At 38.4% G+C, this 14425-nt stretch overlaps 1 protein-coding gene across 1 annotated transcript in view; it reads right to left on the bottom strand.

The window, feature by feature from the left end:
* DOCK1 (dedicator of cytokinesis 1) overlaps positions 1–14425 on the bottom strand; it is a 541297-nt gene that overhangs the window by 460315 nt on the left and 66557 nt on the right. The window contains 10 exon segments of the mRNA XM_030568323.1: positions 391–533; positions 3269–3341; positions 6312–6330; positions 6332–6403; positions 6406–6451; positions 6838–6918; positions 8115–8203; positions 8205–8273; positions 9443–9484; positions 9486–9579. Coding sequence (XP_030424183.1) covers positions 391–533; positions 3269–3341; positions 6312–6330; positions 6332–6403; positions 6406–6451; positions 6838–6918; positions 8115–8203; positions 8205–8273; positions 9443–9484; positions 9486–9579 — 728 coding nt within the window.

Raw genomic sequence — 14425 nt, 5'->3', positions numbered from 1 at the left:
GGGAGGAGAGGAACACTCCCACTCCCTTGATGGACCCAGGGTGTGCCAGAGTTCAAAGGCATGAAAGCCAGTTCTTGAAGTCATTGCTTTCAATACACAAACATACAAGAATGGACAGGGCAGAAATATAGACGCATGTAAAAGTGGCCAAGCACTACATAAGGACAGAAGACAATCTGTAGAATAACAATACTCCCAAAAGGAAGCGGGGGGGGGGGTGTGGAGAGGGCGGGGGGGGGGGAGAACCGGGAGCGGGGAGGGGGAGGAAACAGGACAGGTGTCTTTTCTGGTACCAAACAATAGCAAGCAAACAAAAAAAAAATGAATCCTCCAGTCCAAATTTAATAGTCAGATGGTGTGAAGCCAGTTTACATAAAGAACAGTACCTACCCTGACCCTTGTGGTTAACTTCTTTAGCAGCAATCACTTTGTTTATAACAGTCTGAAGGAAATCATTCTCCCCTGCCACCCTGGGTGAAAAACGGGATGATATGTTCAGCTGCTTGTGTCGAATGGCGTCATCCAATGCTAGCCTGGAGGATGCACATGACGACCAACACCAGGAAACAAAGGGTCACAGAAAACCAGAAGTCACAGTAACAGGGAACACAAAAGATCATATCATAGTTGTAACGAAGAGTATTTATTAGTCAACGCAAGACAAAAGACAGGAAAGGTAACAAGAAAGACATAGGAAGATCATTAATCAGGAAAATGCTGACCCGCTAAAGAGAAGTCAAGCAATCCTATGTTACCCTTCCCAACAGGAACACGCATGTGTCAGGTCCCAATCCCACTTCCAATAAATAGCATGTATAGTAGTAAAGAAGAATACTGATCTTCTGAGAGACTCGTGTTAAATACTGAAATCCAATTGGGATGATTTTGCAAAAACGTACAGTATGTTAATTCAGTGCAACCTTCAGTATGTACAGTGCAACTGAATATATTAAGAGGTAGTGTAAATGATTTGATGGAATTTACAGAAGAAAAAACTTTTACATTTAACAGAAATGGCTTAGTGCAAGAAAAATAGATAATCCATCATTTTGTTATACTAGGTGAAGAAAAAAAATGTGAAAATTATAAATGAAATGCAACATTTACAAATGTCATTTAAGTACCCACACTAGTCTTGCCAAGTACTTCTGACAGCTGTTGTGTTGGTGGCCAGTGAATGAATACAAACAAACATACATATGAAAACAGAATTGCATGTAACACAACAAAAGCACAGCATGAAATGAGTAGGAAAATATGCCTCTTATACACAGTGTTTAAGTCAACATTGGAAACAGCGACAAAGCTATTCTTCATGTGTTTGCACATTAATCATATTCTTGGTGTAGACTTTGAAGAATATTTTAATTTACTGCAGAAAAAAACAAAAACATATTGCACATCCTTTCCAAAAGCTGGTTTGCATATAAATAGACTATAAAACGGTTTAAATGGAGCAAAAGGTTAAACATTCCATTAGCATCCACTTTCTTGATCCACAAAGATTCATTTTCCGTGCATACTTCCACACTCACTAAAACAAAAGCTTGTCATTGTTTAAATACAATAAATAAATCTCACAAAGGCACTCTTCTTTAAAAGCTTCTACTTTCCTTGAACAATAGAATTGTTACTATTCTACAGACTTTTATGTACACAAATTACACACAAATTCCATCGCTATCATGAAATACAAACAAGATGTGGCTAGGACTAGCGTCATTAGGCACATAGTGCTAGTCACCTAATTTCTTTCTACTGATTCTGCAATCTCAATTTTCTGTTAAGCTCCCCAAACATCCTTGCTAACGCTTGTACTTTTTAATAAGGCCTAGTTTCCAAATTGAAATTATTTGATGTTACGTTATTTTAGTCTATTGCTCTCTAGATTTATAAAAAAACAAACCTCATGAAATCTAGAAGTAGATTAAGTCAAAAGGGAACTCAGCTATATAAAAACAGCATTGTGGCCCACATTTCTTACAACAGTAAAGCTGAGACAAGATGGGAGAGGTGATATCTTTTACTGAACAAAACTTGTCTCTCACCAACTGAAGGTGGTCCAATAAAAGATATCACCTCACCCACCTTGTCTCTCATATCCTGGGACGAACACAACTACAACAACACGGCATTCAATAACGATAAAGCTGAGCATTCAGATTTTAATGGGGATGTAGTTTATCTACCCCATTGACCCTTCCTCACTTCATTTTATGATATTAAAATTGGAATCTTTAAAATCCCCACACATTTTAATTCCTTTGTTAATACTAAGCTCACACTTCTAAAAAGGACTTTTTTTCCTTTAAGAAGGAAGAAAACCTATACACACACACACAAATACAAACATTCAGACTTATTCAACACACAAAAACAGATTAAGAAATTCAGAGTAAAATCTACATCTGACCTTTGACAGTGCTTTCTTTTAATCCTAAAAATATCTGATAACACTGTATGAAGTCTCACATGGCATAGTGGTTCCTTTATTTCACTTTCTCCTTAAAAGCCTTGTGTTTTGCTTTCAGAGAATTTAGTACTTATGAAAGCTGCCAAACTGAGCGTCTAGTAGACCATGATCCCATTTATCCATAAAACACCACCCACAGGACAAGTAAAAGCAGTGTAACTTTCCCCTTGCTGACACACCAAAATCCTTAAAAGAGCTGAAAAACTAGTTATACGTATGAGGAGTTATTTCAGTTCCTGTGCCCATTCATTCTTTGGTTTCTCTGTCTTTAATTATCTGCCAATTAGTGCTAGTTATGGTGGTGATTTAGTGACATGGACAGGCACCTGATACAACCAACTCATTTCATACAGGACACTTAACATCCATCAGATGGTAACAGCTTTTGGTCATTACCAACTTTGACTAGACTGGAACCAGTAACATATAAAAGAAAGAAGCTTAAAACATCTATCTCAAAAACCCTGGGCCCATCTAGTTAGTTCCAAGCTCCTTCACACACAAAAATGGAAGACATGTTTCAAGTTGAAGCTTAAAAAATACTTAGAAATAGGTGAATTTTTTTTTTGTCACCGCTATTCATTCCAAATAAATAAGTGAAGAACTAAGAAAGAGGAAAAATGCTTTTAAGATCTCATGTGTTAAAATTCGAATCTGCAGCAAGTTACAAACTTCAAAATATCTACATAACATTAGTGGACTGTAAGATCAATTTCAAAAGTTGATATTGAAAAGTGTTTTATCTTTAACCCTCCTTAAGTCCTCTGACAATGCTTTACACTATTTTATACTTACGGTTGAAATGGTATAAAGTGTTGTTTGTCCTCATCATCAACTTTCCCATTAATTATGTCAGTTACATCCATTACTGAAATAAAGAACAAAGCTACTGCTTTAATTTGTCAACAAATGGGGGGGCGGAGAGGGGGAACAAACAAACAATGTACTATAGTCCCTTCATCTCTAATAAAGAAATTAACATGGCATAAAACCAGTATAGTTCTATATAGAATAGTTTCATGTTTCAAATACAGACTCAATTTTCACATCAGTGAACTAAATGGTATCCTCTGAAGCCACTAGTAGATGCGGATACAAGCTTCTGTTTGTCGCATGTACCATCATGTGACATTACTTTAATCTTCTGCTTACAAGAACAACTGAGAAGCTTATTGTTGCATGTGCCTCCAGGGATCTAAATCTCAATACAAATCACTTTATTAACCTAGGGCTTGGCCTGATGAAGAAAACTATTACTGAAGTTATTTCTTGATTTGAGAAAGAGCGACAGAGAGAGAGAGAATATATTAGTCTTCAAATCTATATTTAATTTTCAATAGCCGTGAGATGTGGCATAGTCAGATGCAAGGATGAATGGAAGTAGGAAGGGTCATACACTGCTTTTGAAATAATTCGCCTCTGGATCCTTCTATGATAGTGTTCAGATAATATTTTGTGAATATATAGAAACAAATCATGTCACTACTTTACACATGATATCTGGAGAGAATAACATTAGGTTGGCTAGTAACACTGCCATATGCTCCTTGAACAGTATAATAAAATGAAAGATAGTAGCCCACCAAAGTTCTTCTTTGTTGTGTCAAACAAAAGTTACATGGCTTTTATATCAAGATATTGTTTGATTTCTATAGGAACTAGGAGATCATTGACATAATAGTGGTGAACAGAGCTATTCAGACACAAGCAGCCATGAAATTCCACCCTTGAAAAGAACACAAATAGACAGAGCAGTCATTTTCTTCAGATTCTACGTGCATTATTATCATTACTATCTGCTGGGAAGTTTATACCTGCTCAAGCTTTTGTGATTATGTTGCTCTGTAGTGGCTGGACCACAGAAGGGATATAAATTTACTTTAATTTGAATGGGGGAAAATTCCATGTTAGTCTAAATGAACATGAAGAAATATTATATGTCTGAATATTTCTCTTAATTTGCTGTAAACTGCTGTACTGTATTTAAGAGTATAACAGGGCAAGGTAGAGCATATTTGAATTTCAATATCTGAATTTCAAGATATGGTTTATCTCAGCATTTGAAGAATTCCCTTTACTGTAGGGAATAATAAGGAACTTTTGGGGCTCATCTATACAGGGAAGAGGACACCACTACCTACTCAGGACTAACTGCCCATGTGGACACACTTTCTGTGGACTAATCTAAAAAACCAAAGGGCCCTCTTAAGATATGCCCAAGGAGCCTTAAGCTATTGCACACAAAGGCACTCATCCACACAGGAAGTTGGCACAGAGTAGCCAGGGTGCTTTAAATTCACACCCGACCTCATTGCACATTAACTTCTCCATGTAGACAAGCCCTTAGATATCAAAAGCCAGGATAATTTGTTTTAAAAGATGACCTCCCTGGTGCATTTTTTAATGTTAATAAGAGCCCATTAAAAATACTTCTAAATTAATCAGTGCTGAAATCTTCTCACTGTATATGCCATGTGAGCTAGAAGCCTACTTACTACTTATATTTTGGAAATTATTATCTTAACATTCATCATTCTTGCACAACCATGTGTGTTAATAAAAAAAACCCTTCCTTTTGCTTGTGTTTTTATTAAAGGCAAAGTAATTTGTTTCTGAAAGTAATTACAAAGGGTCACAGAAACAGGACTTATGATGAGTTCATGTAACTATGCAGTGAACAATTAAGTTATTTGTGTTTTCCAAATTTATCTGAGCAATTTTAACATGTGATTTCTTTGACTTTTCATCTCTTTGCACCTTATCCTTAATAATTCTGAGTATCTGTCTTTTGTTCATAACCAGCTAACTCACTTATTCCTGAGTGACTTTGGAACCTCTAGCCCAGTTGATGCTCTGCCGTTTCAAACATTTAAAAGGTAGTATATTCCATAGTAAGAGAACTAATCTGATTTAAACTCTAAGCTATAGTGCACTTGTACATTTCCATTTAGGTTTTAAAATACCTGATGCTATACACGGAATCGTACAGAATCATAGAACTGTAGGGCTGAAAAGGACTTCAAGAGGTCAAGTCCAGCCCCCTGCATTGACATAGGACCAAGCAAACCTAGACCATCCCTGGCAGGTGTGTGTCCAACATACTCTTAAAAACCTCCAATGATGGGGATTCCACAACTCCCTTGGAAGCTTATTCCAGAACTTAACTACCCTTATAGTTAGAAATTTTTTTCTAATATCTAACCTAAATCTCTCTTGCAAGCTTAAATTACTTGTTGTCCTACCTTCAATAGACATTGGTAATAACTGATCACTGTCCTCTTCTAATAGCTGTAACATATTTGACTTATCAGGTATTCCCTCAAGTCTTCTTTTCTCAAGACTAAACATGTCCAGCTTTTTAAACCCTTCCTTATAGCCAGGTTTTCTAAACCTTTAATAATTTTGTAGCTCTCCCTGGACTCTCGCAACTTGTCCACATCTCTCTAAGTGTGATGCCCGGAACTGGACACAATACTCCAGCGGAGGGCTCACCAGTGTCTTACATACAATACTCCTGTTTATACTGCCCAGAACGATATTAGCCTTTTTTCAAAAAATGCATCACATTATGGATTCATATTCAATTTGTGATCCACCACACCCTCCAGATCTTTTCCACAGTACTACAACCTAGCCAGTTATTCGACAGTTTTGTAGTTGTGTGTTTGATTTTTCCTTCCTAAGTGAAATTACATCAAGTGTAACATATGCATCTAAGATACACATAAAAGATTTGTTTTGCTTACCAAAAAGCTGACAAAACATGGAATAATTATTAAAATCAGCTCTTATTTACAGTGAATTCTGACTATGTAAAAAACTAAGGAGAATAGATTACCTGCTACTCCAAAAGGTCGGTCTTAGCCCAGAGGTTAGTTTTCTTGTGTTGTTATCTCTTAGTTCCATTCTGCCAACTCTTACAAATCTGACTAGACAAAACTGATTTTCTCTCTTTTCAAATCTTTTGCTGCCAAGGTCCTAGAAATATTATTTCCATACATTATAAGAATCCTATTCATTTCAGGTTTTACTTTAGCAGCCAGCAGAAAGACAAGTTGTTGTTCAGAATTTAGTCTTGTCACCTTTTAGCATTAGAATAAGTTATTCTTGTGACAACAGAATTTTCACAACTTTAAGCCATTAATTTTTACACAGAAGCCAACGCATCCAACTATTTTGAACAGTTTAAATCTTTTTTCACAATTGTCAGAAATTGCATGAGAGTAATTAACAAAGAGTGACTTATAGTTTCTCTAGGACCTAAATTCAAGTCTGCAAAGATAGTCTACTACCTGTTATCTCTTAAGCATTTTCAAGATAGGAAACAAAGCACTTTAAACACTGAAAAAATAAAGCACACTTACAGTGAACACAGCTCGAGATTATGTAGCCTGTCTATGTCTTTAGGCAGCCCAGAGCTTGACCATCGAACTAGATAGTTTTCACTGTAAGAACAAGGTTTTTTAAATATATATAAGATATGTATTTAGATATATACGTATGAGTTCAGATGTTACAAATTAGGTTACGTTCACATTAAACAACCTATTTTTCAGCACTGTGAGATTCTGCTCAGTGAAGATTGATCATACTAAATAGCACCTTCTTACCCAATTGCTTGTTCCTTGTGTGTAAACACTGCCCATTTCTGTCATTTTCTGACTAAATTATATTTGGGAATTTTCTTGTTATTTTGGGAGGGGGGGGGAGGAGGAGGGTTTAGTTTTGGTATTTTACACCTGTTAATACAGGAGGATGGTTGCAGCTCTGGGACAATGAGCTGGATTCTTATTCAACTCATGAAACAGTAGGACATTAACCTGAGTTCTGTCATTAGCCAAAAGTACCCAGCTTGACTTTCAGTTCTCAGTTTGAGTTTGCATGGCAGGCAATTTGAAAAAAACACACAAACCAACCTATCTGATTGCCAGATCTAATCTGTTGAGTGAGACACAAATACAGCACCACATAACTGCATTTTAAAGTCACTGTTTAGAATAGAACCCTACTTCAAAATCTAAACCAAACATGCATCAACATTAACTTTAAGATGCCTACAGAATTTTATAATCCATTAGCCATGGATACTAATGATGAAGTTTATGGGGGTCAAAAGTAATATACTCTTTTGTTTCTTTAAACCTGATATCACAGGTGTGTTTCACTCCTATTACAATCACAGGAACATTACTCAGTGGGCAGCTGCTACTGTGCTTTCTGCATGTAATATGAATAGAAGAGCAATTCTTCTTCAGCCTAGTAAAATGCAGTCCCTGTAAGGAAAGCAGGGGATCCGAGAACACTCACTCTCTCTGATGACTGCCAAGTTATCTGGACAGTGAATGAGCCAAGTTTGTTCATGTGTCATTTACTTCTACACAGGTGGAACTAAAGACAATGCAATAAGGGACTCTACAAATGTCTAATGTACTGAAGCAAGGGGAGACTAATCTGTTGCTGTGTTAAATAAAGCAGATGAAGTGCTGTATAATCCATGCTTCCCAGCTAACTTTCTGCTAAAGTTTTACCCAGCAAACTGATCTTCCAAAAAGCCCTCTCTAATCTGCTATGACTCGACCCAAAATCCAGAGAGAAACAAGATAAACAGGTATATATAGTGCAACAGACAGACGACACTAACCTGATAAACTTTGATTCTAGTGGGTCATACAGAGACATCAGGACTTCAGCATCTTCTCCTATTTTGCAGACTACATTTTTTAAATTTACACAATAAAGCAAACGAAGGCGTGGCAGCAAATTTGGCTTGTCTGTTAATATCAATGTTCTGCTTTTGAGACTGTAATTAAGAGAGACAAACAGTAACATTTAAACAGCACTAATGACTAGAATCACACCCTTAAATCTTAACCCTTCCACTACAAAATGTTTACCTGAAAACATTTAGGGCAAAAGAAGAGTTGTCCCCTTCAGGGGGAAGAAGCCCCAGCCCTTGCCATTTTCTATACTGGAATGGGAAGGGTGCTAAGATTTCTGGCACACATGCTCTACCTGGACCCTCCTTGGAGCTCTGTTTTGTATTAGTTTCTAGCTACCTAGGAGGAACTGACAGAATGGAGCCAAGGATCGAGCTTCAATTTGTCTGCTGGAACAGAAGAGCTTTCCTTCTGTTTCCACTCTTCTACTCTTTCCCTGGCCTCCTACAGGCTGCAAGGAAAGAAGGGGGAGAAGACGGGACCATTTTTTTTTTGTCTTTCTCCACAATGGATGACTTTAGGGCCCTGCCTCTGTTCTTTCTGCTTCAAGCTTTCCCAAGAGCAACAAGATGACTGTAAACAGCACCACAACCTATCCAGAGCCTTGTTAATTACACTCTGCTCCTGCTTGGCACACCAGTGAGTAGCAGTAGAGACAATGAAGACATCTGCATAAAAGCTCAGGAAGAGAAGATTTCACTGTTCACATTTGGACAGGTCTTCGGCAGAGAGAATTTAAAAGAAAGTTAAATTCTGAAAAATTTTTGCTTTTGCCTGCACATTTATCAGGGAACCTTTTTACTTGCCACAGATGATTCAACAAGTACTTTTTAAACTCAGCATACAGATCTCATATACAATCCTAATGAAAATATTAACCGATCTGAAGCAGAACACTGTATCCTAAATTAATCCTCAAGAAAAACAATCATTAATATATACAATTTCATTAAATATGCATCTCCTCTCTCATGTCATCTTCATAGTTCTCTCTCACAGTAATCCATCCATTATTTATTGGTAAAATAATATATCAACATTTACACTTCTGAAGTATAGGAATCATTTTTTTTAAGAGGTGCGTAAGTTATGCAGCCCATATAAGATAAGCTATACAAGATCTTGAGAATGCTTCATGGACTAAACAGAAGACTAAGCCAAATTCCCTGGTTTATTATATTTTATCATTATTTTCATATAATTTACATGATTCTAATTTAAAAAGATAACAGTTGGGGATAGTGTATCTTACCTTTTCTTCTAGTAGTCTTTCCTCAACTTGCTTGGAAGCTATTCTCATGAGCTCTAAAAGGACTGATTGTGCTGGTTTGTTCTGGATCTAAAATGTTGCCATCTTCATCCCTTACAACCAGATCCAAATCAAGAATCCTGTGTAAAAAGTTACAGATTACTTATCATTATGCATAAAAGGCCTGCAAGAATTGCAGAATATTGAATATGTAATCACACATAGCTGATTTAGATGAGGAGAAAAATCTCTTTCTGCTCTGTCTCATTTAACATCTGGACAAAGTAAGCAGTATCACATACAAATTGGCTGTCAAATAAACGAGTTCTAGCTTCTTTTTTTAAAAATCTTCCTGGGCAGGCAGTTCCATGTTCCTTCAGAAATCCACAAATCCATAAAAGCAAAAGCTATGAGACCCAGCAAAGGAGATACGAAGACCTTTATCTTTCCTTAAGGCAGAGTCCAATTTTCTGTCAGTAGGGTCCAAGTGTCAAGGGTTAGCCTCTTCAGAAAGATTTTTTATCCCCATACACACAGTCTATCTTTTGGGAGGATCATCTCTTTTCCACTGTGCCAGCTCCAGAACTTGTCATAAACCAAGGGACAAAGAACATATAGTTTATATCCCTCCAAATCTCTCTAACAATCTTGGCCAAGGTCTTAACGAAGAGAAAAAGTCTTAACCTTCCAAATATCCTCAGGGAATTACTCTTTCCTGTTCTCTTGTGAATTCTTGTTTTGGCAGTCCTTTCATCAGGAGTTTGCTAAAACTTAGAGTACTAGAAATCCCAGTTGGGTGAATCCCAATCATCAGCACTGAAATGTCATACAAAGCCAGACTCTTCTGAGTAAGAAGAGCATAGACAGGAGGTAGCAGTTTCTCCTTCCTCTCTTCTGCAGGGAAGACTCTGAACCATTTCTACCTGGCTGCGGAAGCTGGAGGAGCCATGCATAATATTAGAGGAGAAGCCTCATGAGCATATGGAGCCCTGGAGTCCTTGAAAGTGTGACACACCAAGGACAGGATCCCAGGGTAAATCTCCTCTAGATAACGTTCCAGATTACCTGAGATAAAACACTATCACCTGAGGACCTTAAATTAAGGGCCTGAGAGCATCATTCTCATGAGAGAAGGAAACACAGGATTGTTGAGAAGTTGAGCTTCCTCCAGTCTCAGTGCAAGAAACTCTTCAATGACTTGCCTTGAGTTGAAGGAGGAAGGGAGTGCTAAGTGCTGTGGTGTTCCAGGGTCTTTGTACAGAACGACCATCTAAAACTGTGCTCTGTCCCTAGGTTAGGAGAAAGGATTGGAGTGCAAACATGTATAGGGCTGCTGCTCAGAAAAGCTGAGGCAGAGGATGTGATGATTTGGGAATCTGTCTGTAGAATTTGTGAACAGAGTGAGATTACAAATTCCGTGTCTTTACCAGGTTGCAAACTCAATTTTGAATGTGCAACCTTTTGCCTTCTCTGCTGTTTGTTTGCCTCCATGTAGGGCCAAAATTCCAAAGATTTGAGGCAAAAGAACAACAAAAGAGTTGTCACAGTTAAGTGCTCTTCCAGTGAAGGATAACAGCTCTTTATAAAAGACAGGCTCCCAACCATAAAAACAGGTTTAGCAGGGGATTAGGGTGACCAGACAGTAAATATGAAAAATTGGGACGTGGGGTGTGGGGAGGGAGTGGGTAGTAATAGGAGCCTATATTAGACAAAGGCCCAAAAATCAGGACTGTCCCAATAAAATCGGGACATCTGGTCATTCTACAGGTTTTTCTGGTCAACTGGGGAGACGGAGCTGGATGTCACCTGACAGAAAGGGCTGAAAGTTATCAATAGTGAAGAGCTGATGGGTCAGAGTCTGTCTCCAGCTGTGTCTCCAGCAACTTAGCATTTAAAGGCTGCATAAAGCAGGAAGCCCTCTCTTCTTTCCTGAGCCCAGAAGGATTCCCAAGGGAAGAAGCGGTTACTTACCAGTACAGTAACTGGAGTTCATTGAGATGTGTTAGCCCTATGGGTGCTGCATTTCAGATGCGTGCAAACCGTCAGGCTTTTTACCTGAGATTTTTGGTAGCAGTGCATGCAAGATCTGCATCTGCGGCCTATACATCCTTGTGTTCTGATTCAAGGTCATATAGGGGAGGGTGCACCCATTGCCGCTTTGGTACCTTTTCAACTAGGCAATCCAGCCAAGGGAAGGACTGCAAAGTAGAGGGGAAGGAATACAGGTAGTGGTGCATTAATAGAAACAGAACATCTCAAACAACTGCAGTTACTGTACAGGTAAGTAATCTCTCCTTGTTTGTCTCTATGGGTCCTTCACTGTAGACAAGTTCCGAGCAGCATCCAAACTTCTGGGGGTGGATGCTAGCATGACCGATCTAGTAGAGATCAAAGAACAGCTGCACAAAAGGCTACATCTGTCCTTGAAGCATGCACAATAGTACAGTGCTGGGGGAAAGTTTGTGCAGATGACAAAAAGAGCAAATGTGTTAGACCTGTACCTTTCCTGTGTGTAAAATGCTTTACAACTACTGCATGCCACAGATTCCACTGCAAACCAGAAAGTTCACACGTTTTGGGTGGAATTCTAGGAGAAGATGTGCTTAAGTATGAGGGAATCTGAAGGGTCAGAACTGAGCCCAGAGGGGCTAGGCAGCTGGACAGCAGTTTCCAGCTCTCAGGATGAGATGCGGACAGGAGGTCTGCACCCAGAGCGTGTGCCAAGGGACCCAGAGATTAGAAGGGGTGGCTGGATTCCATTCAGGCTTGAAAGGCTTACGCCATCAGGGACACAGAGGCTTGGATTCCCTCCAAGTTTGGAGGGTAGCCAGCAAGAGGGTGCCCAATTGAGTTTGTGATAGTCTTTGAAATACTGTTTGCCCTGGAGTGGAACATGAGTGCTAAAGACAGTGGGGTTGCCAGAGGACAGTTCAGGAAACCTTGCAATATGCATTGACTGGCTTCAGCTCCTAAGGAGAGCTACCTGGCGAGGAGCTGGACTCTCCGGTTGAAGCCTGAGATAAAGAGAAGGCATGGCATCCTCATCTGTCACTGCTGCCACAGGAGTGGACATGACACCCTCTTCTGCTTGCCGTGAGAGGGCAGAGACACTCCTAGCCTAGGTCTGGAAGCAGAATGAGAGGATTTACAACAACTGTGGTTACAGGAGCCTGCCACTGGAAATATTAGGCACATGATTCAGCCAGTTGTCTGCTCTGTGAGGAGCCAAATGCATCTGCTTGGAGCTCAGGAAAGCACAGGAGCCACCCTGTGTCTAGAAGAGTGTAGCCGGGCGGAGGTGGGGTGTGGGGAGCAATAATCTAATACTCAGTGACTGATCATTCCGCCTTGCAACTATGAAACCTAGTGGCACAGATTGTCAAATGAACAGGAGCAGAAACTACTTTGATTTTATCTTTTCATTTCTCTTTAACTTACAGGTAGGTGACCAGCAGCAAATGTGAAAAATCGGGAGGGGGGTGGAGGGGTAATAAGAGCCTATATAAGAACAGACCCAAAAATCAGAACTGTCCCTATAAAAATCGGACATCAGGGTCACCCTACTTACAGGTGACATTTGTAAAACATGTCAATGAATAAGGAGTTGTTCCCAAGTGTTTCATTTTGTTTACAATCAGCTTTCAACCCCAAAAAGAAACCTGTCAGTGATACCCAATAACTGATCCAGTCTCATAATCTCATATCTACCCATTTAAAAAACAAAAGTCCACAAATCCACAATGATAAAGTTTTTGATTATCACAACACAAATAAAATTAATATCCTGCCTTTTTTTATATAGAAGCCCATTCATATAATTACTTTCAGGAAACATGGGAAAAAGTAAGCAATACATGAAATCCAGAGAGTATATATTTAATGCATAATGTATATTCTTATGTCTGGATATTAGAAATTGTCATTTTATTTCATTTTACGCAAACATGATATATGGCTACACTAAAAAGATACTGCACCCTTTTAAATGTGCATATTTACTCAAAAATTCAAATTCAATTCTCTCCCCTACTCTACAGGGAATGTTTTGATCACTTAATTAGTCCATCAGAACATTATGAATAAAAGTCACAGTACAAGATGTTCTATTGTGCTGAACACTGAGCATCTGGACGTTATTCAGAATAACTTTAACCAAATCCTTAACCAGATGGTAAAATACAGTAGCCAAACAAATAATATCAACAACATCTGGTTAACTGTCTACTGGGGTACAACAGACAGCATCTTGGATTATAAATGCTAAATGACTTACTGAATGGAAGTTAGTGATTTTTTTTAATCACTATTATTGTTGAAAAAGTATATGAGCACAAGAATTGAAGAACCTGCAATATTTAAGTAGCAAAGCACAAATAGCTGAATTATCATGAACTAATCATACTACAGTGGCAATTAAAGAAAGTTTGGATGATCGATCTTCCATCCCCAGGAGTTCAATAACCTTATATTACCCCACCTTCTCATTATTGAGAATGCTACTTTGACCAGATTCCAATTTTGTGTATTAGCAAGGAAAGATTCCTCGCTTTCAATTAAAAATAATGTCACAATTGAGTAGTATGACATTTTTCCTTACCATGGGATGATTTAATCTACAGCTAACTAGTTAATTTTCAAACACAACATTCCTTCCATCCAAATAGTTTTCAGGAGGCTTAGCCTTAAATCAAAAGGCACTTCATCTAAGTTGCTGACATATCTGATGCATATTCCATTGTAATATCTGTCATAATTTAGGTGCCATTTCTGGTTTTTATCCTCATCTTCTGGATGAATATAAACGCTTATGAAATCTAATCAACTTTTAACAGTATAACCATTAATACAAGCTAGATACTACACAAGCAACAGCACAATGAGATACCCCACATTTCCCAGACAAATCCTCTAGCACTGCATGAGGGCATTAGCAAGTTCAGAGTGCAAACAGCTAATGATACTAGAGAGGCAGCAACAGTTTATGTG

This window comes from Gopherus evgoodei, chromosome 7 (genome assembly GCF_007399415.2).
Source record: "Gopherus evgoodei ecotype Sinaloan lineage chromosome 7, rGopEvg1_v1.p, whole genome shotgun sequence".
Taxonomy (NCBI): Eukaryota; Metazoa; Chordata; order Testudines; family Testudinidae; genus Gopherus; species Gopherus evgoodei.
This window is presented reverse-complemented; position numbering and strand designations above follow the sequence as displayed.